The sequence below is a fragment of the Cervus canadensis genome, chromosome 11, assembly GCF_019320065.1.
Source record: "Cervus canadensis isolate Bull #8, Minnesota chromosome 11, ASM1932006v1, whole genome shotgun sequence".
Taxonomy (NCBI): domain Eukaryota; kingdom Metazoa; phylum Chordata; class Mammalia; order Artiodactyla; family Cervidae; genus Cervus; species Cervus canadensis.
In genome coordinates this window covers 31,831,918-31,857,203 of record NC_057396.1, presented here as the reverse complement: position 1 = coordinate 31,857,203, position 25,286 = coordinate 31,831,918, and the positions used below count along the sequence as shown (strand labels likewise).

Sequence of the window (25,286 nt, the reverse complement as noted above, 5' to 3'; positions counted from 1 at the left end):
AATGAACACAAGGCTCTAGCATCAGATGTCCTGGGTTCAACCCCCTGCTTTTATTTTTGTTAGCTGTGTGACCTTAGGCAAGTCTCCTGAGCTTTTTGAACCTCAGTTTCCCTCATCTGTAAAATGGGGAAATACTGTGGATGCCATGAGAATTAAGTGAGCATATAACACAAGCTAGCGCCTAGCACACTGTAAATAACCAATAAATAGTTGCTGTTACCATTAGTTGGGCCTCAGCTCTAAGTTCTCTGCTCAGACCCCTCTTCTCAGGACTTTAGTCTCATTAACTGGGAGAGATAGGGGCTCAGGGACCTGCGGGGCCAGCCCTGGATACGGATCCCTGATGACATCAGTCAGTTCCCTGCTGGACACGGCTGTGGGCTCTCCCGAGCACCTTGGCTCTGGGGGTCAGTCCTGAAGTTCCTCATTTAACAACCACAGGCTGGAAGGATGCCAGGACATCAGTTGAAACCGGAGGTGATGGTTTGTGCAGGGTCATGGTCATGAGCTGCAGAACTGGGACTGGTTGGTGGAGGCCCTCCCCAGTCTGAGACCAGCACAGGTCAGCTGGAGGCTTAACTCACACCACATTTCCTGACCTTTCGGAGGCTTGTCAGTACATGGGGGGGACAAGGACTGGGCAGGCATACAGCCTCTCAGGGGTCCTGTAGGCCAACTCCTACCCTCTACAACATCCCTGCCCCAGAGTCACCCAAACACTTCCCTTCCAACCTGGACACAGACCCCAGTCTTCTCAGGGGCCTGGGATGAGTGACAAGCAGCTCAAAAAGGTGACCTGGGGCAGGGGAGGGGCTTGCTAAAGAACTCGCTGTGTTTCTGGGGATGTCTCACGGAAGAACAGCTGGATGACCTCCCTACATCCATTCTTCACAACAACCTGCATTTCTGCTCATAAGGTGAGGGGACTGAGGCTCAGAGAGGTGAGGAGACTTGCTCAAGGTCATCCAGCTAGTGAAGAGTGTTGCTGAGATTTGAAGCCAGGTCTCCCTGACAGACAGCAATTGCTGTCTCTTGGTTGTCTGGGAGCAGGAAAGAAGGGCATCTGGCCAAGCTTGGCTGCAGCTCCCTGCGTCCTGTCCTCTCTGGATCCTTGCCACCTGACAGAGCCCTCGAGGACCACAGGGAAGGCAAGGATTACCCCGTCCATTTTCCAGCTGGGACAGCCAAGGCGCACAGAATTATTCTCCAGCCCTGGACCATACAGCCAGCTGTGCAGGGCAGAGGACGCAGGTTCAGACAGGATACACGCGGATAAAAACCTAAAATACCTCCAGTAGGGAGACTAGGGCGGTGATGGAGTTCCAGGGCAGGGTCCAGGACCCCATTTGGAGTCCAGACTCACAAGTCAAATCATCAGGGCCTCTGGTTCGGCCAGGCTTGTCTGAACATGCCCCTCCCCTGCCTTTTGGAATCTTTCCCCAGCCACCCTGAGGCATGGGATCTCTCCAGAAACATGAACCCCAGACAGGTGAGTGGATGCAGACCTTTTTCCCCAAGCTCCTCTGAGTGAAGTTCCCTGTCTTGTTCCTAAAGGGAACCTGTGGGACCCCAGTGGGATGATTCCCCAGCTCAACTTGCAGGATCAGCTTTCCTCTCCTTCCTGCCCCTGAATGGAGCCCTGCAAAAGGCCCTTTGTGCGAGGGCCACGGTGAAATGACGATCTGAGGGAGACCAGCTCAAAGGAGAGATGAATCCATCAACCTGGGAAAGGGTCGATAATTCATAAGCCTGAGAAACAGGCAGGGAGGTAAAACTCTAAATGCCCCGACGCCCCCAGGCACAGAAGCGCCGTTGAGAAATGGCTTGTCCTAGGAGGAGAGCTCACCCTGGGAGAAAAGAAAGGGCTCAGCTGACGCCAAGAGAGGAGCTCATTATGTTTTTTCTCTGGCTGCGTTTCTGGGCTGGAAAATGTGCGGCACAGGAGAGGGATAATGAAGGGGCTGAAATTTCAGACGCTCCCAGCGAGCCGTGAGACAGGGATTTAGAACAAAGCGATGTCTGTCAGCACCCAGTTTCCACCTCCCACTCCTCGGTGTCTTATACCAGCCTTCGGGCCCCCTGAAGCCCCTGGCTTGGCAGCCCATATTGGGATGTTGATAACAAACATGCTGGAAGCTCAGGGGAGGGCGTGGGAGGGCCTCTTTTAGCTGGACATACAAAAACACAGCTCTGGGCTCTGGCAGGAGCGAGACCTGAAGGTCTTCCCATCTCTGCTCCGACACTGAGGTGTGGAGACCCCAAGGGAGGGACCCTAGGGTGCTGAAGAGAGATCCCTGGGCTTGGCAATCAGGAGACCCTGGTTCAATCCTGGCTCTGCCACTTAATGGCTGTGTGACTCTAGTCAAGTCCCTGATCTTCTATCAACTCTGTAAAATGGGGATGATCCAGCCGAAGCATATAAAAAGAACTAGCTGTCAGCATGTTATCTGGCACATTACAGGTGCTTATTAAATCTCCCTCTCTGCCTGTTTAACAAGCACATGGCATTTCCTGGTGTATAAAGAATGGATAAACAAGATCCTGCTGTATAGCACAGGGAACTATATTCAACATCCAGTGATACGCCGTAATGGAAAAGAAGATGAAAAAGAAGGTATAACGTTTATAACTGAGTCGCTTTGCTGTAAGCAGTAATTAGCACAGCACTGTAAGTCAACTAAACTTCAATAAAAAGCCCATTTAGAAAAAAATAGTACATTCATATGATTCAAAAGCCAAACAATCTTAAAGATGTAGCCTTAAAATCTCACTCTCACTTTATTCCCTATCCACTCCGGTTCCTCCTCCAAGTAACAGCCTTTCATTGGTGTGTGTGTGTGTGTTCCCACACACAAATACAAATTGAAGTCATACATATTCAAGGAGCATAAAATACATGCTGTTTTGTATAAACAAATGCATAGCATTTATGTGCCAGGTACTGATACAAGTACTTTGTAATGTGAATTCATTTATTCTTTCAGAACAACCTGATGAGGTAGGTTGTTCGTCATCCCATATTACAGATGAGGAAACTGAGGCAGTAATTTCACCAAAGGCATCCAGCTAATGAATAGCAAAGCCAGGATATTCTGGCTCCAGAGCCTATGCTTGAAGCACTGCACTATCCCAGGATTTCCTTTTCCCGTCCAGGGAGAAGGCTATGTATCCAGAAGTTCAGGTGTCAAGGCATAACTATGCTCTTCCTTCAGACATAAGGGAGGTGGGTGCAGAGCAGGTGAGGGCAGCCAGGTTCTCAGCTCTCCTCAAGAAAACAGGCAGCACACTATTAGATACAAAGTGGATAATAAGGACTTACTACATGGCACAGGGAATACTACTCAATACTCTGTAATGGTCTATATGGGCAAAGAATCTAAAAAAGAGTGGATAAATCTATATGTATAACTGATTCACTTTGCATACACCTGAAACTAGCACAACATTGTAAATCAACTATACTTCAATAAAAACTAAAATTTGAAAACAGACAAGTGCCTGCAGCCAGACTTCTACGGGCCTGAGGACAATCTGTCAGGATACAGCGGCCTTTTCCTCTCCCAAAGGCTCAGAAGGGTGAGGTGACCATGTTACACCACACAGCCTAGTGTGGGGAGACAGGAAGCCTGAGGGCCTGGTGCCCACGACTCTTGGGCCCTGCTCACTCACCTGGAGCCCGACGCTGTCGGCCTGGCCACCTTTGATGAGGTGGGAGATGAAGAGTCCACAGCCAAACTCGAGGCCACCACGCACGCTGAGGCCGAGGCCTTCGGGGTGCAGCCGGTCCAGACGTACCTCCTTCAGCTTCCTGCCATGGGAGGAGGGGCCAGTGACACTCCAGCTCTGGTCCGATGGCCAGCACTGCCCCATCCACTCATGAGCGACCCTGTCCATCCCAGGGTAACCTCTCCCACCCCCACCTCCAGCCTGCAGCTCCCTCCGTTCCACACCTGGAGCGCCGGGGGGTCAGCTGGTCGTACTCCACCTGGTGTTTCAGAGGAATCAGAGGCCTGATGGCATCAAACAGGGGAAGACGGCTGGGCTCGTTGATGACCAACTTCAGGTCCCCCACAAGCACGGCCACGTCCATGGTCCTGCAGAGACACAGGGGCCCTGGAGCCTCATCCATAGCCATGACCTCTGAGACCCAAGGATTCCCAGAGGAAGCAGTCCTGGGTTGGGTCCCCACCCCTGGGCCCAGACCTTGGGTGGATAAAAGCTTAGAGCCCCTAACCCTGGGCCAGGTGCCTCAGAAAAGTTTGTTCTCCCATCTAAGTATCCCAAGGAAACCGTCCAGGTAGGGGTTGCTAAGCCATCAGGCAGATGAAATCGAGGCAGGATCCTCACTCGTCTCTGCCTGGTTCCAAAGCCCAGGGTCCTTCCAGACAGGAAACCTCTGTGAGGTGGTGGCCAGCCTTCTCATACCCCTGCTTCTCGCCTCCGAGCTGCAGCTGAGCTCTGTAAATCCTGCCCTCACAGTATATCGCAGGAGCCTCCACCTCACACCGTTCAGACCCTCAGTGTCTAGGGCCGGCACTTTTTTGGCTACCAGCTGACTCGCTTCTTCTCAAGCTCCCTTCTCAGAACCCTTTGACGGTTCGCCACCGCCCAGAGGATGCAGTCCATCCTCCTTGGCAGGCTCAGGGTCTTCATGACCTGTCTCCATGGACCTGCCTGGGCTGTGGAAATATTTGCTGACACAAGTGAATGGCATGTCTACCTGAGTCCCAGGAACACCGAGCATCGGCCTCCCTGAGCCGCCCCGCCCCCCCCGCCCCCGCCCCCAGGATTCAAGCGGGAAGTGGTCCTGTCTCAGAACGACCCATCCCAGGGCTTCCTGAAGATAGAGGTACCCAGGCTGGTCCGCGGAACCTGGACCCTGCACACTTACTGGTGGTACATCCGCAGCACATCGTAGAGATAGTCCTTTTCTGCATCATTTTCAATCAGAAAATCCACCTGGAAAGCCCCAAGGCAGAATTATAGCTCCAGGCCCAGCACCTCCACAGCAGATCTCGGGACAGGGAGGTCACTGACGGTGGCAGCCGGGGGATGGCCCTCCTCTGCATCTCTTCAGGGTTGTGAGAAGAGGCGGGAAGCCAGAGGCCAAGCTGGCACCTGCCTCCAACACATCAGAGTGCAGACCACCCTGACGTGGCCACAGGAGTCCCTCTGCCTCGCATCCGGATGTGGTCAGGCTGAGTCTCGTCCCCAGGGCGGTGATGCACACAGGGATGCGTATGCGCATCATAATGTGAACCCCTCGTGACGGTGATGCACCCCCACGGCAGCCGTACTGCCGATCACGTCCATGGCTATGTCACCTGTGTCCAGGCGGCAACGCCAGTGTCAGCTCCCCCGTCTGGAAGAAGCCCACTCTTACCTGATGGTTGCTGTAGTGCCGGATGACTGCTTTCAGAAAGGACTTAGGCCACTCACTCAGATAGCACATCCCGCCCGCCCCCCACTGCCACCCCTGCCGGAGCACCCTAGCACTGAATTCTCCCTCGTCCAGTCCTGGCCTAAGCTGGGTCGGCCCTGACTTCTGGTCACTCTTTCCCCTCCCCACGTTCCTGTGTGCCTCCCCTGCCACCCGAGGGGGAGAATCAGGTTACATTTTTTCAGCTTCCCTGACGTCAATGGCTGGGAGTCCAGGGTCAGGGTCAAGAGCTGTTTCGTTAGCACCTCAGTCCCAGGGGAGCTGGTGGGCCAGGAGCCCTGATTCCACTCCCTGAGACAGCTCACTGTGTATCTCTCGCACTATGTCCTAAGCTCTCTCTTCAGCCCGGGACCGAGTGAGAGGTCAGGGTGGGAGCTTGAGGGGTCCTTGGATCCCTCCCTCCTCCAGGCTCCAGGCCCAGCAGCATGGTCCAGGGCTTCAGCCCACATAAGAGAGAAGATGCTGCTGGAAGCTGCAAGCTCCCACCTGATTGGTCCTCGGAGGAAAGTCGGAGCATCTTTGCCTTTTCTGTGGGCATCTTAAGGATTCTGGGAAGTTGGGGGGGAAATCTGTCTGTCCCAACCCAGAGAGGACACACAGGCCCCAGCCCTTAGGATTTCTGGCCTGAGCAGATGGATGACAGAATGCAGACTTCTGGTCTTCACCTAGCAGTACCTTCTTCCCTCTTAGAATCAAGCTGAACATTTGATTAGAGATGAGAATAAGCTAGGAGGCTTGCCCTGTACTGACTCACATTTGGGCTTCAGCAGCTTCAGAAATTGATCCTACCCGCTCCAAGGAGGGCATTCCTGCTTCCTCCTGCTTCAGTGTCCCTCTCCTCCAGGCCAGGGGCTCCCGGCCAGTAGAAGATGGGGGACAGGAGCATGTGCTAGAGTGGGCAGCACTGAATCTCAGGTGGTAGCCTTGGCTTTTCCACACACCACAGAAGTGGGCACCGTGAAAAGCCCACATCTGTGAGGACCCAGCCTGGACTCTCTCCACACTCTGCCTGGGTTTGCGTGAGGGGGTGGGGAGCCACACCGAGACAGACCTGGACTGCCCACATGTGGCTGTGGTGCAGGAGTCTGAGCAGAGAAAAATTCTGAATTTCTCTAGTATCAGGCTCAGAAATATTTAAATAAATTGGATCATATCACTTGCGTGCTTAATAGCTTCTCATTTTACTTAAAACAAAATTCAAGAACTTCCCTGGTGGTCTGATGGTTAAGATTCCAGGTTCCTGGTGCAGGGGGCCCTGGTTCAAGCCCTCATTAGGGAACTAGATCCTGCATGCCGCAACTAAGACCTGGCGCAGCCAAATTCCTTACCTTATCAAGGCCAAACTTTAGCTCCTGCCACTCTTCCTAGCTACACAAGCCTCCGTTTAGTGTTTCCCACAGGCTACACTCGCTCTAGCCTCAGGGCCATCACATATGCTGCTCCCTCTGCCTGGATGGTTTTCCTCCTTCCCTGCATGGCTGGCCTCTGCCCCAGGGAGGTCTTCCTGCTCACCAGCCTAAACAGAACCCACTCCATCACCCCAAAGATGCTTCAATTCCTTCATTACAACAGTCACAATTTGTAGCTCATTAAAGGCTGCTTTTTGGTGAACTGGTTTGTTTCCTTCACCAGACAGAAAACCCCACAAGAGAAAGATGAAGTCTGTTTTTTCTAAGTCTCTCGAGCCTAATGCATAGAATGTGGTCAGTAAAGAAGTATCAGAGGAGTTTGTCCATCCCCCTGCCTCCTGGTCCATGCACAGTCAGATGGGAGCAGAAGGGGAAGGGAAATAACATTTGCATCATGGGATGGCACCAGGAGCTTCTCTGGGCTTTACTCCACTTGTTTATCTCACCAGCCCTACGAGGCCAATTTTGCAGACAAGGAAACTGAAGACCAGAAAGATTACAACATGTCACACAAGGTCCCACAGCTAATCAGAGGCAGCACTAACATCTGAACCTCAGTCTGTCTGATTCTGGGGCTTCCCCAGTGGCTCAGCGGTCAAGAATCTGCAAGGCAGGAGACACAGGAGACATGGGTTCAATCCCTGAGTCAGAAAGATCCCCTGGAGGAGGGCATGGCAACCCACTCCAGTATTCTTGTCTGGAGAATCCCATGGACAGAGAAACCTGGCGGGCTATGGTCCATGGGGTCGCAAAGAATCTGAGTCACTGAAGTGATGGAGCATGCACAAATGCTATCTGATTCCAAAGCCTATGCTCTCCCCGCTATACCACTGCCTGTGTGAGTCAGGACTGAAAAAACGTCAGGGCCTCTTTAGGCCAAAATTTCAAAACTTTTGCTCTCAAGCAGGACCCCCTTATCTTGAATCCCCATCTCTCTCCTTTGCACTCTTAAGAAATCCCTTTGGGTTTGGTCTATAACAAGCAAGAAAAAACTTCTTTTGGATGACTCCTGGAACTGCAGATGTTCTGCTTTCTATGAAAGCGTAAAAAGCCCATCTGCTCTGATTGCAGTGAGGAGCCTGACCAAAGGGCTTCTAGCTCAATTCCAGCCATGGGTGGTGACATAAGACAAAATAGAGGAGAGGGAAATCTCTTCTTGACTGAGGCCTTATGACTGAAGCTCTCTGCAACCCCTCCTAGTAGAAACGCCTCCTGCTGCATCATTAAATGTAAGAAGTGAGGCACAGTCCTCCGCAGACAGCGTTTAGGCGCTGGGTGGAAAGTAGAAATGGAAGACAAAGGCAATTTCCAATATTAGAGTCTAAGGTTCTGCTTTTCTGCATCCCAAGCACAGATCACCTGGAGACACTCTTCAAGGAAAGAGCCTATTCCTGGGGGTCCCAGGCTCCTGGTCCTTCTGGGCATCTCTCCAATGCTGACCCCTGCATCCAGAGGTCCCCACCCAGAAACCACATCCTACAATTCTGCCCCTACCTATCCCTCCAGGCTCGTCTCTATCACCTCCCAAGTGTGACTCAGGCTGCAGCCAAACAGACCTTCCCCTAACACACTGGAACCTCCTCGACCTCATTCAGAATTGTCCCATCTATCCCCAGCAATTCAACTTGTCCATTTAAAAAATTATCCATTTACCATAATATCTGGGAAGTCATATCTGGCTTATGTAGAATGTCCTGTAAACACCAATGTAAAGGATAAATCAAAATGGTGGGAGTCTCATGACCCTGACCATTCCCCACACAGGAATGTCTCCAAAAAGACTCAGGGATAACAGCACTACTTTGTTCTCTGACCACATCTGAGTGAAAACACACACACCAAGAACAACAGCTGAGAAGGATGAAACTTTCTCTGGAAGCCTGAATGTGCAGAAACATCACCACCGTAATTCAAATTTTGCTTTTAAGTATTTAAAAAACTTGTATGATATCTCTTCTTCTTGGAATCTAGGTTCAAGCAAACTCCCCAGGAGGGTGTCCCCCACAGCAGCCCAAGGGGCAGCTTCGGGGATCCCATCCCTGAATGGGATGTGTGTCAGAATGGCTGTGTGCCATTCTCCCAAAAGCTTGTGCTCAGCTACCTGTAACACACCTGGTACACAGTAGGTCTTAAAGCACATGCCATGCAAACATTCACCGTGCTCAGTGGTGTCTGCTGAATGATGAATGAACTCCAGCGGCCTTAGTCTACAGTCTTCCTTCTATCCTCTCCGCCAGTCTGCAGTCACCTTCCCATCACTCCTCAGTACACAGCCTCCTGAATCTGTCTCCTCTTAGCTCAGTTCCAGTCTCAGACCCACGCAAGATGGCCTGCCCTTGCTCTTCCCACTGACCTCTGTTTTCATTTAAGGGGAGTCCAAGCCCCTCTTCTAGAGTCTTTCCTGACCATGCCCAGCCCAGAGCCTCCTTACCAGCCTCCCAGCCTGAGGCCCTTGACTGGCTCCCTCATTTGGGCCAGACTCTGCTTACAGACAGGCCACGATGTCTGAAGTACTTTACTTGTATTGTCTTTAACAACCCTCTGAGGCGGATGGATATTATCCCCATTTGACAGATGAGGAAATCGAGGCTCAGAAGTAGTAAAGATGAGATGACTGCTGGCTCCAAAACCCTTGCTTTTTTCCAAACTACCGCATGGTATCCACTCATCAGGTAGAACTTCCTTATTTGCATTTGTCTAATACACATTAATTGAGCACCTACTGTGTGCAAGACGCCATGTCTTCTTTCTCTAACTGGATATAAAAAGCCTTTCCCTTTCTTGGATCCCTCTTGATGATGGACCCAGAAGCCCTAAGGAGACCACCATGTACAAGTAACTGTGTGGGGGTCTCTTTAGCATATCATTACCCTATGCCCACTCACTGTGCCCACTCATCTTGTGTCTGGTCCCCTCTGTCCAGCATGGGCCTTCTCTGGCCGATGCTCAGCTGGCTCAGTGCTATCGGCCTGCATAGTAAGGGACATCTCCCTCCTCACAAGGTGCAAGCCCCTGTCTAGGGCACTGGAAGTAGACTCTGGGTTGGCCTCGGGTCTCTTCAACCTCACTTCCCTGCCTTCCTCCATATGGACTGCCCTTTCAGATTGACCTCACAGGGGAAGCACACAACCTTCCACTCATGAAAATTCATGTATTCACTCAGCCAAAGACGGAGAAAGAGAGCAAGAAGCAGATTAAATAATGCATGTTGTTCCACTGGGTGACATTTGCCCTCCTAGGGCTGTGGTGGGGATTAAGTGAGTGAATATCTGTAAAGTGCTTAAGACAGTGCCATGGCTCCGAAACTTCAAGGGCTCTAAAACGTGTGCTACATTGCTTCCTTTTTGCCTCCAGACCCACAACTGAGCCTCCTCCACCTAGAGGAGTGCCCCAAGAAGCTTTGTCTGGGCTCCCTGCCCCCTACTTCCTTCTGGGTTCAGCCAAGGAGGGCGGTAAGACGGCCTGGGGAGAAAGGGAGTGGAGCTCTGATTCCCCAGCTCACTCTGTGCCAGACCACCATGAAGCAGGTGCCCCCACCTGAGGCTGCAGCGTCTGACTGGGCGTCTCTCTGCAGCCACTTTCTCCCTTGATCTGGAACCCCCTTCCCTTGCCCCTTGGAGAGCCCCTGGCCTCCAGCTGCTGCTTGTCCCAGGCTGTGTCACCGCGCCTTGGCAGGTCAGCCATCCCCGCCCTTTCCTGTAAGCAGTCCCTTCATAAAACTCTTCAGTCTCCCATGTGAGTGAGCCACCTGCTTCCTGCTGAAGCCCTGGCTGGTGTGGGATCTTAGCTATAAGCACTGGTGGTACCAGCAGTGTTTCTTCTCTGTGAAGAAGTCGCTCAGTCGTGTCTGACTCTTTGCGACCCCATGGACTGTAGCCCACCGTGTCCCTCTGTCCGTGAAATTGTCCAGGCAAGAATACTGGATTGGGGAGCCATTTCCCTCCTTCAGGGGATCTTCCTGACCCAGGGATCGAACCTGGGTCTCCTGCATGGCAGGCAGATTCTTTACCATCTGAGCCACCAAGGAAGCCCAAGTCTCCTCAAATGCCAGCTCCCCTTGGTCAAGCCTTTCCTCAAGCTCCCCCACAAAGCCTGCCCTGTCATCCTCTCTGCACAGGATGACACGTTGTCCCCACCCCTGCCCTGGGACTCACCAAGCTGTGTTGGACTTCCTTTCTTCACCTGCCTGTCTCCTCACTAATCCGTGTGTGGTCCCAACACAGGCCTAATGGAAGGAAGGCGGGCAGTGAGGCCACACCCCCCTCCCCATGTGGGTCTGCACGTCACCCGGCTTTCAGCTTCCTCTTCTGTAAAACGGGGATAAAAGTATCTCATAGGATTCCATCCTTTCATGAGAGATAAAAACGGCTTTTTAAAAAATTCTTCATTGAGTGAATAGTTGTTACTTTGAACAGCACTTGAAAAGTAGCAGGTTCTAAGTGTTCATTAGTTAAACTAAGTAAGAATAAGTGAATACAAGTTCCGTGCTCTCAGCAGTTGGCAGAGAGTGGACCTCCATAAGTGTTGTTGGGATGCTGGGATCTAGTTCCACTTCCACCCAGGCCTGCACAGTGTGCATCCCAGAGTTCAGTTCAGTTCAGTTCAGTCGTTCAGTCGTGTCCGACTCTTTGTGACCCCATGGACTGCAGCACGCCAGGCTTGCCTGTCCATCACCAACTCCCGGAGTTTACTCAAACTCATGTCCATCGAGTTGGTGATGCCATCCAACCAACTTGTCCTCTGTTGTCCCCTTCTCCTCCTGCCTTCAGTCTTTCCCAGCATCAGGGCCTTTTCCAATGAGTCAGTTCTTCCCATCAGGTGGCCAAAGTATTGGAGTTTCAGCTTCAGCATCAGTCCTTCCAATTTATATTCAAGACTGACTTCCTTTAGGATGGACTGGTTGGATCTCCTTGCAGTCCAAGGAACTCTCAAGAGCCTTCTCCAACACCACAGTTCAAAAGCATCAATTCTTCAGTGCCCAGCTTTCTTTATAATCTAACTGTCACATCCAGACATGACTACTGTGGGCATCCCAGAGAGCACTGGGTTTATCTGACTCATGTTTTATTATCTTTTATTTTTCAAGAGACTTGTGTCATGCTTACTAGCTGGTAACATTTGACCCAGTGCTGGGCACAGCAGATCACACCCTGCTTCTGCTGGTTCTCTTGCCTTGCTTAAAGTTCCTTCTCCTCCTCATCTCCTCTACAGGTTGGGGTGCCCCAGGCTCTGTCCTGAGCCTTCTCTCCATCAGCACCGTCTCCCTAAGTGACTTCACCAGTCTCTGGGGTTTAAATACCATTTATACCATAAGGATTCACTGAGGCTGATCCCCAGCACAGAAGTTTTCCCTGATTTTCACACTCCTACATCTACTGATCCTCTCAGTCGCCTTTGTACTTAGAGATCTAAAAGGTATTTCAAACATAAAACATTCAAAATGGACCTCTTGGTTTCCACCACCTCCAGCTCTGTCTCCACCAACCTCCTCCTCCTCCTCCCAACACAGTCTCACCCTGATACCTTTCTCTCCACACCTGCAACCATCCCATCAGCAAAGCCTGTCAGATCTACACTGAACATGTATCCTGGGTCTGGCACTCCATCTAGTCCATTGCGGGAGCCTCCTAGGGAGGGTCCCCCTTCTCCCCTTTGCCCTCTCAGTCTCTTCTCTACCAGCAGTCAGAGCAATCCTCTTAAAATGTGAGTCAATCATCACTCCCCTGCTGGCTTCTCTCACTTAGAACAAAACCCCAAATCCTGAGTGTGGCCCATTAGGACTCCACCACCCCTCTGATCCATCTCCCACCACTCTTCATTCTCTAAGTCCTCTCAGAAACACCATTCTACTTGCTGTTCCTAAAGAAGGCAACCAGATGCTTGCCTCAGGGCCTTTGCACTTGCTGTTCCCTCTTCCTGGAATGTTCTTCTTACCACCTGAGACACCAGGTGTTCTACCCAATGAGGTAGAAATCGGCTCATGAGGTAGAAATGAGGTAGAAATGACTGCATGTTGAAATATGCAGTCATATATCTGCATGACTCCTCCCCTCATTTCTTTTATGTCTTTATATCTTTGCTGAAATACCACTTTTTTCAGAGAGGTTCTCCTGACTATCTTATAAAAAGTACTATCTTGTCACTCTTTATCCCTTCACCTCACTCAGTTTATTTTTTTCATAGCATTCATTACTATTTGGCATTTTATGACACTTCCATTGGTTTGCTTGTTAACTGTCTGTCTTCCCTACTAGAACGTACTCTCTAAGAGGGCAGAGACTTTGTTTTATTATTCAATGGTTAGAGTACTGCCTGGCATGTATTAGCAACTCAGTATTTATTGCATGCGTGCATGAATGAATGAAAGATTAGCAAATCCCTTGAAGGCAGAGGCTCTTTCTGACCTTATTTATCCCTCAAACCTCTTCTGCCAGATGCCTAGCTTTGGGCAGGGTACACTACAGATGCCCATGAATATGTGATTGCTGAACAGTCAATAAATACTTTGTGATCAAATGAGTAACCAAGTTCCTGCAACCTGCAGGTGCAGTGTTTCTTTTGAAAAGCTGGTTCTCTTGGGGGGAAGCCTTAGTCTCTGATGCCCCCCTCCCCTTGCCTTGGTATCCTGGCTGAAGGCTGTGACCAGGAAGGGCATGCAAGTGCTGCTCATGGCCTTGGGGAAACCGTACAAGCCCAACAGTCCCCGCTCAATGGTCTGGAGACTGTTGGGTCATCCATTAGGATGCTCTGCAGGCATCAGTGGGGAATAGTGAGGCCATTTACCAAATGGTTGCTTCACAACCAGAGAAGCCAATATTTGAATTCCTATTTCATCCTAATCATCCTGTGAGGTGAGCACAACGAATTCCATCTCACAGTGAAGGAAACTAAAGCTCAGCGAGGTTAAGTGGCTTGCTCAAGGTCTCACTGCAGTGAGTGACAGGACTGAGATTTGAGCCAATTTCTACCTCATTGGGTAGAACATCTGGTGGCTGAGGTGGTAAAGAATCTTAAATTTAAAGAATTAAAGAAAGTTAATAACTTTCTCCAGGTCACACAGCACTATCTGTGACAACACACTACCTTTAATGCTACCTCCAACGACTAAGGATTTATTTAGATTACATAACATTCTCAACGGGGTAAATTTGCTCTGAAACACTAAGGAAGGGGCATCTAGAAAGCAATCAACAGCAAGGTCTCTCCCCGGCTGCTTCATCCTCTCTCCCCAGTTCCCAGATGATCTCCAAACTGGGAGGGGAAGGCTGCTGCAGCCTCCAAAGCAACAGAGCACAAAGTCCAGCCCCAGCCTTGCCCAGCACGCCCCGCCTGCACACTCAGGGCATTAATAGGTAATGACTCTTGTGATGAGGAAGAGCAGGGCGGTGGAAACACACACAGGCCTGAGGCCCTTTGGGGCCCATGGGGCCTGGGGAAGAGAAACAGGGGCTAACCCAGGGGTTGAGTCAGATATCGGGGACCCCAGAAACAACGCTCTCAAAGAGGTAAAGAAAAGTACCTCATGAGGAGAAGACAAAAGAGGACCCGACCTTACTTTCAACCCCAGGGCAGGAAAGTGAAATTCAAGCCTGAGTCATCTTGGGGTAGGGGACCGGCAAGTGAGTTGCCTGAAATCTACACTCACCAAATGTCCCTGGCGGCTGAAATTTCTCCTCTCAGGTCTCTTTGCAAAAGGATGCGCTGGTGAACACTGTCTCACACTCCCCTTGTTATTTCCCAGCCCCCACACTCCTGCGTGAACTTCCGGTTCTCTCTCATCCCTGGGATCCCAAGGCCTCATTTTTAGAAGACTCCGGCCAGCAGGATCTGTCCCCTTCGTGCCCCCAGCAAACCTTGTTTCCAACACTCAGCACCCAGGTGTGGTTAGTTGTTAGTGTAGGGTCTGTCACCCACCCACATGACCAGTAACTTGAAGGCACAGACTGGGTGCTCAAAACATGTTTCTTAAATGAACAACTGACCGTTGGTCCCTAATCCCAGGCCACAACCCTTAGCCCCTGTGGCCTCCATGCTGGCTGCTCCTTGAGCTCCGCTGGGCTTCTCTGTGGCGAGAGGGGGGCCAAGCTCCCAGACCTTGTCTGCCTGAGCTCTGCCCCCTCAGGCTTGGGAAGGTGGTTGGCTGAATCTAAAGACACTGCCCCTCTGGGTGGGTCTCAAGGCGCAGTCACCCTTCCCTCAGGCAGGGCCTGTAGGTAGCTCCAGACACCCCTGGCTGCACCCTTGGGCTGAGGCATCCTCAGGGCTAGTGGGGAGGTACACTGGATCTCTTCAAAGGGTCCTCTCTGACCTCAGGGCCTCAGCAACTCCTGCACAGCTCTGGAAACAGTTCTGGGAAGCCTGGGTCAAACCCAGCGACGGTCTCTGACAGTTCTGGGCCACCAATGAGGCCCCTCACTGGGACACCCTAGGGGAGAGCCTGAAGGGTCTGGCTGACTCCCACGGCCCCCTGGGCAGTTCCTTGGCTATTTCTCAGGTCCTAAGAAATGCTCTTAGGTGGGGAGTGGGCTGTCTGATGTGCCTCTAACTCGAATTTTCAGGTCAGAAGACAGATGGAGGCATCCACTTGCCCTCCCTCCCAGTCCTCACCTCTCAGCCACTATCCCAGAGCCTCTCCACATGCTCCAACAGCCCAGAGCTGGGGGCGCTAGGAGGGAGCAGGGCAGGGGGGAGGGGGTCGTTGCCCACTATGGGGCATCTCAGAGAATTATCCCATCTTAAGACAAGATCAGAAGGAATTCTAACCCCCTCCCCCCCGCAGCGTATTAAGAAAAAGGACACTTTCAGGAAGGAGATCTGTTTAGTGGCTTCTACACCTAGAGTCCCAATGCTCCTCCCCCATTTTACTGGGGATTCCTGCTGGCAACCAAAGGACCCTCAGGGTCCCAACCCACCCAGAGCCCCAGGACTGGCTGGCAAGGGAGGGGTGGTGCCGAGGGTATCCACCGCCCACCCACTCTGCCCCCGGACTCCGCGGGGCCGCCAGAGGGGCCGCCAGTGGCTCTGACCTTGTGCCGGAATTCTCGGGCCACCTTCCGATCCATGGCTGGGCTGGATCGAGTCGCTCCTTCGGTTCCGCTCCTTCGGGTGCCGGCTTCTGGGTGCCCGGCTGCCCCAGCCCGCAGAGGCGGCGACCGTGACAGGCGGAGCCTGGGAAGGAGGAGGTGGGGCCTGGGGCGGACGGGGCGGGGCGCCGGGGCGGCGGGAGGCACCTGTCCTGAATCTTGCCGCCTCTCACCAAGAGCCGCTGGCCAGGAGGGTGCGTCTATGGTGGCGGCAGCGACGGCTGGACGTGTGACTGGCCCTGCCCTTGGAGTGGCTCCCAAACACACGCGATTAAGGTAACGGATCTCAGGAAGCTGTCTGACACCCCTTGCCAAGCATCTCACCTTTAGTGTACATTCTATATGGGCGCTTCCCTGGACTTTTCCAACTTGGAAGAACCCTGTTTGTGAATTCCTTGGGGCTGGGTCTTACTGTAGCCCACAGGAACCTGAACCGTGGGTAGGAGAGCCCCTTCTCCACTGACTTCCTCTCCCACACTTCCCTAGCTCCCCTCCACTCACACACACACACACACACACACACACACACACACACAAGCATGGGAGGGCCTGGAAATGACATCCTGATTTACAGCCGACCTTTACCCAGGGATGAGGCCCCGTCTGGTTCATTTGATTCAGTTCAACTAAGATCTGAGGTAGGAGACCGACCGGCTCCAGGTTGGACACTTACAATCAGCCAGCCTGCCTCCTCTTTGCATTTCCTGAGGCAAGAGATAGGTGGGCTGCAGTAGAGGAACTGACCACCAGCCCCCTGTTTGCTCTCTCAAATGGAAGCAACGACAGAAACAGGGTAAATAGAAAGTCTTTGTCTCCTGTAAGCATCTCAAGGGAATAAGGCAAAAGTCCAGTCTGAGTAGATGATACGGGAGACACTACACATGTGCAGAAAGGCTCCTTGGAGTTAAAACTCAGGGGATAACGCCAGGCCATATGAGTCTTGCTCCTCCCAGAAGCCTTCACTTTGAGATCCACCTTGGCTGACGGAATGTGTGCACACCCCCAGGGGAGGGTCCCAGGGTAGGCCAGGTATGGAAAAAGAAAATCAGACAATTGGCCTGAAAGATGACAAAGGCCTGGAAATACTGACCTATATAAATGATTTAAATGTATATAAATGTACTCCTCAGACGGGGGTACACCCACACACTTTGTCTCTGGGTGTGCATCTCAGCCTTGCTTCTATCTCAACTAAACAACCTGTTTCTCTATGCACTCTCCCACTTGTTGTGCTGTCTCTAAAGTAAACTTTGTACCTGCATTTACAGTTTCTGCCTCCGTGATAAATGCACTTTTCACTGCGGGCAAAGATCCAGGGAAAACTACCTTCTAGCCTCTAGCCCTTGCTGGTTTGGTGGCTAGGACTCCTGGTTTTCATCCAGGCTATCCAGATTCAATTCCTGGGCAGGGAACGAAGATCTCCTTTCAGGCCACCGGTCTCTGCTGCCCCACCCAGATCAGGTCTAGTGCTGGGGTGCAAAGATAATGATGAACCAAGCCTGAGACAGACTGAGAGCACAGAGGGGGTGAGGGGTGATAAAGACAGTTGTGAATGGAAAGAGTGGGCACCTTTAATTATGAATTTGTTTATTTGTTTCTGCATTCAACCCAGGGCAAGGGCCTGCCCTGTTTGTACCATGTCAAAGGGGAGGGAACAGGAGCTGGACTGCAGCCCAAATCAGTGAATTACTGTGATTTCAGAGGCACCTAGAGACCCCCCTCCTTTGCAGCCCACCTGCAATAGCTGAAGTTTTGCCAGCAGACTATTTTTATTTGTCTAAATTATGACCTAATTTGAGATGTAAATCTTTTCTGGAAAAGAATCTTAAAATAGCATCCATATTCTCCCCTTAGTTGTGTCAGAGATAAAAGACTTGTGGAATTTTCAAAGGTTTAAGAAAAGTGCACAAAATAAATTCCCCTCCAACTGACTTTTTTGACTTTCTGCATTTCATAACTATGTCATATGGCTGTTTATTTCATGTGTAGATTTCAGGCAGAGCAGAAATGCCCTTATGAGGGTGAATGACATCCATTGACACCCAATCCTTCTTTTACCTGAACACTGCCCACACAGATGTTCTTCTCTAAATGCCTCCCTCCTGGTTTTAGGGACAAAACTGAGTCCTGGTTCTCCTTTCCCATTGATAGCAAGCCCAAGCTCATGCTGTTTGTTGCACAACAGACCAATAAATTGAGAGATGACTTGTTGGGGAAGAAACCATGACCTTATTTGTAAAGCCAGCAGACCAAGAAGATAGTGGACTAGAGTTCCAAAGAACCATCTTCCCTGAGTTAGAATTCAGGCTTCTTTTATACTGAAAGAGGAAGCAGGCATCTTTTATACTAAAAGGGGAGGGAGTGTGGTTGGATGTTGCAAACTTCTGGACGCTGGAATCCTTTGTTCTTATAGCTGTCCACATAGCCTGGGTCTCAACGTTCCTGTAAATATCAAACAAGACAAATGTTATTCTCTGTTCTGAAACTTTTATCTCTATATGAGTGGGAAAGTATTAGACCTTTAATGGTCAGATCCCTGAAAATGGGTTATCCTGTATATTTCACACTATTGGCTACATTTTTGATTTAGAGCAAAAGGAATAGAATACAAAGGTTAAAGTAAAGGAAACAGATTCAATATGGAGTCAGATTTGTCCTTCCCTATTACACCATGAATGTTCTTTTTCAAGCTTTCTCTAAGACAATTTTGCTTTCACCTCTTCCTTAACTGGTGTTCTTTAAGGTTCCATCCTTGGCTTTCTCCTCTTCATCGTCCCACCTAAGCCCATGGCTTCAAATACGCCGTGTGGAGATAGTTATCCGTGCTTTATTTACCACTGTATTTCCAGAACAGTGTGTGGCGAGGAGCAGATGCTCAATAAATTTGTTGACTGGATGAATGAATAAATGCATCCCAAATACACACCTCTGCCCAGGGGCCTATGAGGGCTGACACTATCATCATCACCATCTGCAAGGCCTGGCATCTGGTTGATGTTCTAACACTTAGTTGGCCACGTGAAAGATGCAAAGTTTCCCAAGACACTCAGGTCAACATTTCTACCAGTCCAATTTTTTCCTGGGCAGAGTGTATCCTATTCACAAAACTAAAGCTGTTTTTGTCAAAGTCAGGCCTCAATGGGACCAATAATACCTGAGTGTAAGGCATTTCTGTGAGTCAGCATATCCTGAGCTGGGGTCTGATCTAGTGCTGGACACACAGAGAACTGAGGCATGATCCAACCCCTAGAGGTGCTCAAAACTAGGGATAGAGTGGGGTCTTGGGGACCCAGGAGGCTGTAGTGGGAAATGGTGTAAGCACAGGCTAGGACTCTGCAGGCCTGAGCCATGGTTTTGCCCCTGACCACTGAGTTGTGCCTCCTGGGACCTCTGTAAAAGGAGAGCATAGGACCAGACTCATACCAGCATCTTGGGTCCCCAAGAACCTAGTAAGGAGCTTCCAGAACCCAGGTTCCTGAGCCAGGGATCTCTGAGGAGCAAGGGATGTTGGAAGCTGCACAGACTGCCTGCCTCCTTGCTCCCCCAAGGGACTTAGCACTGAGTGTGATCTGAATCCAAGCTCCCTTGGGGAGGGGCAGCCACAGGCCAAGAAGAACAAAGGCGGCGCCCCCACCCGTCAGGCTCCTAAATTATGGTAATAAGTTGGGCGGTCCTGTCACTCTAGCTCGGGGCGGAGCCAAGTGCCTGGGAGGCGGAGTCAAGGGTACCCTGGGGCAAGAGAGCGAGAGGCGCCGTGGCCTCCAACCAGTGGAGGGGTGACCCGACCTTCGCGGGAGAGGCACTCGGACTGGTCCTGCGCTCAGGCTTCCCGGACCCCGCGCGCCCCTATGGGGGCCCCGGCGCCAGTGTTCTGCCTGCTCGTAGCTTGCGTCTGGCTGCCCCGGGGTGAGCCGGCTGGGGAGTTTCCACCACTGCAGTCTCTCGGTGAGAGGGGTGTGGACTAGGGGAGGCCAGGAACCTGGAGAACGTTTAGAGGGACAGGCCTGGGCCAGTTGGAGAGAGGGGAAAGAAAGAAGGTTTGAGGGAAGGCAGGGGACAGCCAGGGAGTGGGCCCGGGGAGAGGGACCGCAGAAGGAAAGAAAGGCCATCCGCAGTCAGGGGAATGGCTCTCAAGCTGGGCAGCGTGGAAGAGAGATCCAAGGAGGGGGAACCAGAGAGAACTGGGGCACAGAGAGTAGGAAGGAGGAGGGAGATACTTGTTGGAAAAGTGTCCCCAGGGAGGGGGAGAAAGGGTTTGAGAAGGCTGCAGGGAGAGAGAATGGGGGTGATGGCAGGTATGAGAGAGGCTTCCCATCAGGTGGAGAACCGGTTGAGAAGGGGTGAGGGGCATAGCTTGAGTGGGTAGTAATCCCCCCACCTCCAGCCGCAGCACCCACACCCCGGGGCAATGCAGAGCTGCAGCCTGAGCCAGCCCAGGATCCCAGGTGAGTAGGCAAGAACTGGTAGCTACCCCACTCACTGGTTCCATCTTCATTCCTGTCATGGGTGACCTCAGGGGTTAGCACAGGGGGTGGGATGGGCCTGGGGGTGGTGGGGAGGCATGGCCCACTCCTCTCCCCTCACCCACGCCAGGCTTGTTTCTCACCTAGCCACAGCCATCAGGAGGCAGTCCTTGCCATAGGGGATGCTACCACCATGATGGGAGGCCAGGTAAGGGGAGGCCTGGGGAAGGGGGCACTTCACTGGGCAGGGGCTTATTTCTGTCTGGGTTTGAGGCTGTCTGGGAGCTCTGTAGGTGGCAGGAAGTATGTTTCTACAGTTATTCAAAAGGGAACCAACAAGATTCTTAGTATGTGTCTGAAGAATGCGAATTCATAGGATATTTCTACTTCTGCTTTCCTAATCCCTTGGGGCCCTAGAGCCAACTTTTGTTTATTTATAAATTGTGTTTTAGAGGAAGAGGGCACAGAGTCGCCATCAGGAGACAGCTCAGCTCTTTCCTTTCCTGGGTGAAAGCGGGAAGGTGAGGGTTTGGGAGAGTGGAGTTCTCTATTCCCTGCCTGGCCTAAACCCTGTCAGAGGTCCCTCTTCATCCCCTGAGCAGTGCCCCAGAAATGCTGCTTTGAGGGGAGAGACAAAACTGGGTCACCTGGTGGGGCCTGCAGGGAAGGGTTGGTTAAGAAGCGAGCCATCCTCTAAATCCTGACCATCCCCTGTTGCCCACCCTCTCTAGATCCTCTGTGCTTTATTACTTAAAAAAAATTTTTTTTTGATTGAAGGATGATTGCTTTACAGAATTTTGTGGTTTTCTGTCATATCAGATCCTCTGTACTTTAGGAAGAGGTGATGCTTTTCTCTCTTTGCCAAACTTCGGTCGGTCTCTGGATCAAGTGACTCAGGTTTCTTTTCTAGTCCTGGCTTGCATCTGTCTCCTTTCTACAACCACAAACGTAATATAAATACAGCCCACCTGATATCAGGCCCCCCAGAGAATCTTGAGCCTCAGTTCACACACCCTGGCCCTTGGGATTCGCTCTGGGGAGCTCCTTGTGCCAGCAGAATGGAAGCATCCTTTATAATAGAAAACAGTGTGTCCCAAATACCTGCCCTTTTGAAATAGATATGAAGATCCCAAGGAAGGAGGTGGCATGCTTACTTTGGAATGTCTGGATTATGTGGGGGTTTTGTATCTTTTTTTCCCATTTCTCCAGGCCCCAGATTGAACTGAAAGAAAATGTTGTCATTCTTTTTATTTAGTTTTTATTTTATTCTTAAAATGTTTTCATCATTCTTTTTATGAATGGGGATACTGAGGCAGGTGGATGATTTGCCGGGCCCTCAGGGCACAGGCAGAGCATGGTCTCCTAGCTAGCGTGTTCTCCCACATCATAAATGCCCCCACTGGACTCCAGGGATCCCTTTATTTTAGTGGGGCAGTGATCCTACCCAAGCACTTCACTCCCCTAGAGGACTTCTTTCCTTACTGGATTCCAGGGTACGCCTCCCTTTCTTTTCCTTGGGGAAGCATCTAGACCAGGCCACCCCAATAGGTTTCTCACATTACTCCTGAGAACAAACAAGGGGTTAGAATGGCCCTCCTTGAAGGCAATTGGAGTTGGAGGAGGCTGGGCAGGAATGAGGCTACTTAGAAAGTGAACCTGGGGAGCCCTCAAAGGCTTCTGCCTGGAATGCCCTCTTAAATAAGGGAAGGGGAGGTCTCAGACCAGTAGCTTACCATCCTTCATTTCTGTGCTGCCTCACTCTATAGAGCTCAGCCATTCTCTAGAGAATTGCTGGTGTAGACCAGAAGTCTATGAACTTGGATCGGGGTGGAGGTGGGGGGAAATGCATTGTTATTTATGGGAACCTCAATGGAACTGGAATTTTAGTCTTCCCTTTAATTACTGCTAGACATTATAGACCACAGAATATTAGCAGTATCTGTGACTCTTATTAATAGAAATCACAGGCATTTTCCTATCAGCTTGCAATTGTCGCTGGCTCCAGATTGCATCTATGCTCATTGCTCCCACATACTGGCAGTGGTATGGCCTGTCACTTGGTCCTGTGATTAAATGTATTAATAAAGAAGCACAAATATTACCATTACTCACTTTTATAAAATATTTGATCACTGCATTGCAATATGTTTGATTTCCTTTATAATCTTATGTTTTATTTTATGTATCTAGAAACATCTGTTGCAAGAGGGGGCCCATAATCGTCACTAGATTGTCAGAGGGATTCATGGCATAAAAATGATTAAGAACTCCCCATCTATACTGAAGATGAATCATTTGGAAAGGATTTAAAATACTTCTCCAGAAATGGCCTCGATTCGTTGCAGCACAGGCCAGGCAGGAGGTGGAGAGATACAACCCACAGGAGGGACAAAGAGCTGGGGTTGGGCTCCAGGGACCAAGGGTTCTGAGTTTTTCTGTCTTCCTAGTCTTTGCTAGAGGCTGGGGATTTAGCCCAGGGATGAGGAGGTGACAGTGAGGGAGAAAATCCATGAGACAAACACCCTCAGTGTGGTTCATGTCTTATCAGCCCTGTGAGCAAGAACACGTGCTCTTGTTCCCTGTACCTCGGCCAGGCTGGGCCCTCTGTCCCAGAAGCTGTACAAATGAGAGGACTTAGGCCCTGAGAATGAGGATCCTACTGTGCCAAGGGTCCCAGTCCTCGGTGACATCAGACCCTCAGGCTGGAGTCCTGAGAGGGACTGAACACAGTGAAATGATGTTCGGGGAAGTCCTGATTTCAGATGTTCATATCTCAAGAGACCATGGGATGGGGTTTCTGGTCTGGAAAATAGGATCTCAGCGGGGCTTTGCCTTTGTCCTCAGATTTGTGGTATTGGGGAGGGTTCCGACTTGGACGAGTTCTGAGAACGGCAGGTAGTGATCCATGAGGCATTGTTTTTGTTGATAGAAGAGCCCAAAAAGCTGAGTTGGGGTGGGGGATGTTCCCCTGCCCTGGGTTGAGGGGCTGCCTTTGTTTCTCAGCTCTGCCCCATACGGTTTCTGTGGTGAGGAGGTGTTGTGTTTGTTCTCCAGACAAGGTGGTTTTGTGCTGGTCTGTGGAGCACACAAAGGTTTACTAGGGAGGGAGTCGGGGGAGGCCGGGGAACACTGGAGCATGGAGGGGAGGGGGTTGAGTTCAGGCTACAGGCCTCCCCAGCCTGCCAGTGAGATGCCACTCGGGAGGGTGTAAGCCAGGCCTCACACCACCTGAAAATCCTGCCTCCAGGCCTCTCAGAGGTGGGCTGGGTAACTGGGGCACCTAGCAGCAGTGGGCCTGTCTTCCTCCAGGTAGTGAACAGGAAGGGCTGGGACCTGCAGGAAGCCTGCCATCCCTGAGGTCAGCCCTTGAATGAATTCTCTTCTGTCTCCTATCTGTAAAAGGAGGAAGCTGAGTTCCTGGATTCCTTGGCCATGTCTTCCTGGGAAAGGCGGCTCCATCGGGCCAAATGTGCACCGTCTTGTAAGTGCCCCCCCTTCCCTGTGGCTCTTGGGAGGCCCTCGCCTGCAGAAAGGCCTGTGAGGGAAGCCTGGGGCTTTCTTGGGGCCTCCTGGCACCTCTTTTCCCTGCAGGGGGTCTCTTTCCACTGTCCCCAGCCTCCAGTTCTACTCTGCTTCTCCTTCCTGGCTGAGGAATGTCCTGTTTCATGACCACGGCCCAGCGGCTGTCCCCCCTCACATTGGCTGACTCTAGTGAGGTTGAGCTTCTTGTTTAGTGGTGGTTCCCCCCTGGATCTCACTCTGTGTCTGTAGCCTCTCTCTACGTTTTTGTGGCCTCTCCTCTCACCTGGTCTCTGTCTGTGGTCCCTCTTCTCACATTATCCCTCCCTCCCTCACCACACTCCACTCTGCTTTGTCCTTGCATCCTCGGTGGCCTTCCTTTCTACTACATTCCAATGCGAAGCCCCTCCGCTTCCCCTGGTTTATGCTATGGACTCTTCCCCTAAGCTTATGGAGCAGCGAGGAAGAGCAGTCCATGAAGAGCTCTGGGCAGGCTCCTGCTCACCCCTCATGCTCTGTATTCACAGCTTTGATGCCTTCCTTGCTTAGTGGCCAAGACTTTTAGTTTAGGAAACTGAAGGCCTAGGTGGGGCTGGCCTGGGGTCTACTTGATACATACCGAAGGTCAGTACTCTGAGACTTTAGGACCTATTAGGGAGAGGGTAGGGCAGCTGTCTGAGGCACCCTGCTCCTGCCCCCATCAAAGCCAGCTCCTGAGGAAAGTTGGGGCTACCTGTGATGGGGATCTGAGCTCCATGTCTCTCTGGGAGGGTGCGGGCCTGGGGTCCCATTATGATGGAGGTGCTGCGTCAGTGGATTCTGCCATTCTCAGCTTGATGGAGCGATGCCTTGCGTCTTCCTTGCAGACTTGTTCTCCTGCTTCAACGGGGGCGAATGTGTGCACCCGGCCTTCTGTGACTGCAGGCGCTTCAATGCTACTGGGCCGCGCTGCCAGATGGGTGAGTCTGGGCTCCATTCCACCTCTGGGAGGGGTCACAGGTTTAAGAAAAGCTGTGGACCTGAGACTCAGGGGTCTGGGCTAGAGGGAGTGGGGGTGGAACCCACTAGCCCTGGGCTCAGTGTCCACAGCTGCTACACACAGAGATGCCCTTTTTGTCCCTGGCTCAGTGTACAATGCCGGCCCTGAGAGAGACAGCATCTGCCGGGCGTGGGGACAGCATCACGTGGAGACATTTGATGGCCTCTACTACTACCTGTCTGGGAAGGGCAGCTATACTCTGGTGGGGCGCCATGAACCTGAGGGGCAGATCTTCTCAGTCCAGGTGAGGTGTTCACTGCTCCCTGCCTGTTCGGGAAGGTTCCTCTAGGCCCTGAAGGCGTGGATGCCTGGGCTCTGCTCGGCAGAGTTAAA

The 25,286-nt window shown here is 51.6% G+C and overlaps 2 protein-coding genes across 3 annotated transcripts in view; one reads left to right on the top strand and one right to left on the bottom strand.

The window, feature by feature from the left end:
* Window positions 1-15,993, bottom strand: part of USH1C (USH1 protein network component harmonin) — a 48,407-nt gene extending 32,414 nt beyond the window's left edge. For both annotated transcript variants that reach the window (XM_043482499.1, XM_043482500.1), the window contains exons 1-4: window positions 15,876-15,993; window positions 4,892-4,959; window positions 3,951-4,094; window positions 3,670-3,808 (exon numbers count right to left, since the gene is read on the bottom strand). In XM_043482499.1, coding sequence (XP_043338434.1) covers window positions 3,670-3,808; window positions 3,951-4,094; window positions 4,892-4,959; window positions 15,876-15,911 — 387 coding nt within the window. In that variant the 5' untranslated portion in view covers window positions 15,912-15,993. The remainder of the gene's footprint in view (window positions 1-3,669; window positions 3,809-3,950; window positions 4,095-4,891; window positions 4,960-15,875) is intronic.
* A 3,693-nt stretch (window positions 15,994-19,686) lies between these two features.
* Window positions 19,687-25,286, top strand: part of OTOG (otogelin) — an 84,001-nt gene continuing 78,401 nt past the window's right edge. Inside the window, exons 1-6 of the mRNA XM_043482455.1 lie at window positions 19,687-19,877; window positions 20,317-20,377; window positions 20,543-20,603; window positions 23,798-23,876; window positions 24,781-24,873; window positions 25,043-25,197. Coding sequence (XP_043338390.1) covers window positions 19,781-19,877; window positions 20,317-20,377; window positions 20,543-20,603; window positions 23,798-23,876; window positions 24,781-24,873; window positions 25,043-25,197 — 546 coding nt within the window. The 5' untranslated portion in view covers window positions 19,687-19,780. The remainder of the gene's footprint in view (window positions 19,878-20,316; window positions 20,378-20,542; window positions 20,604-23,797; window positions 23,877-24,780; window positions 24,874-25,042; window positions 25,198-25,286) is intronic.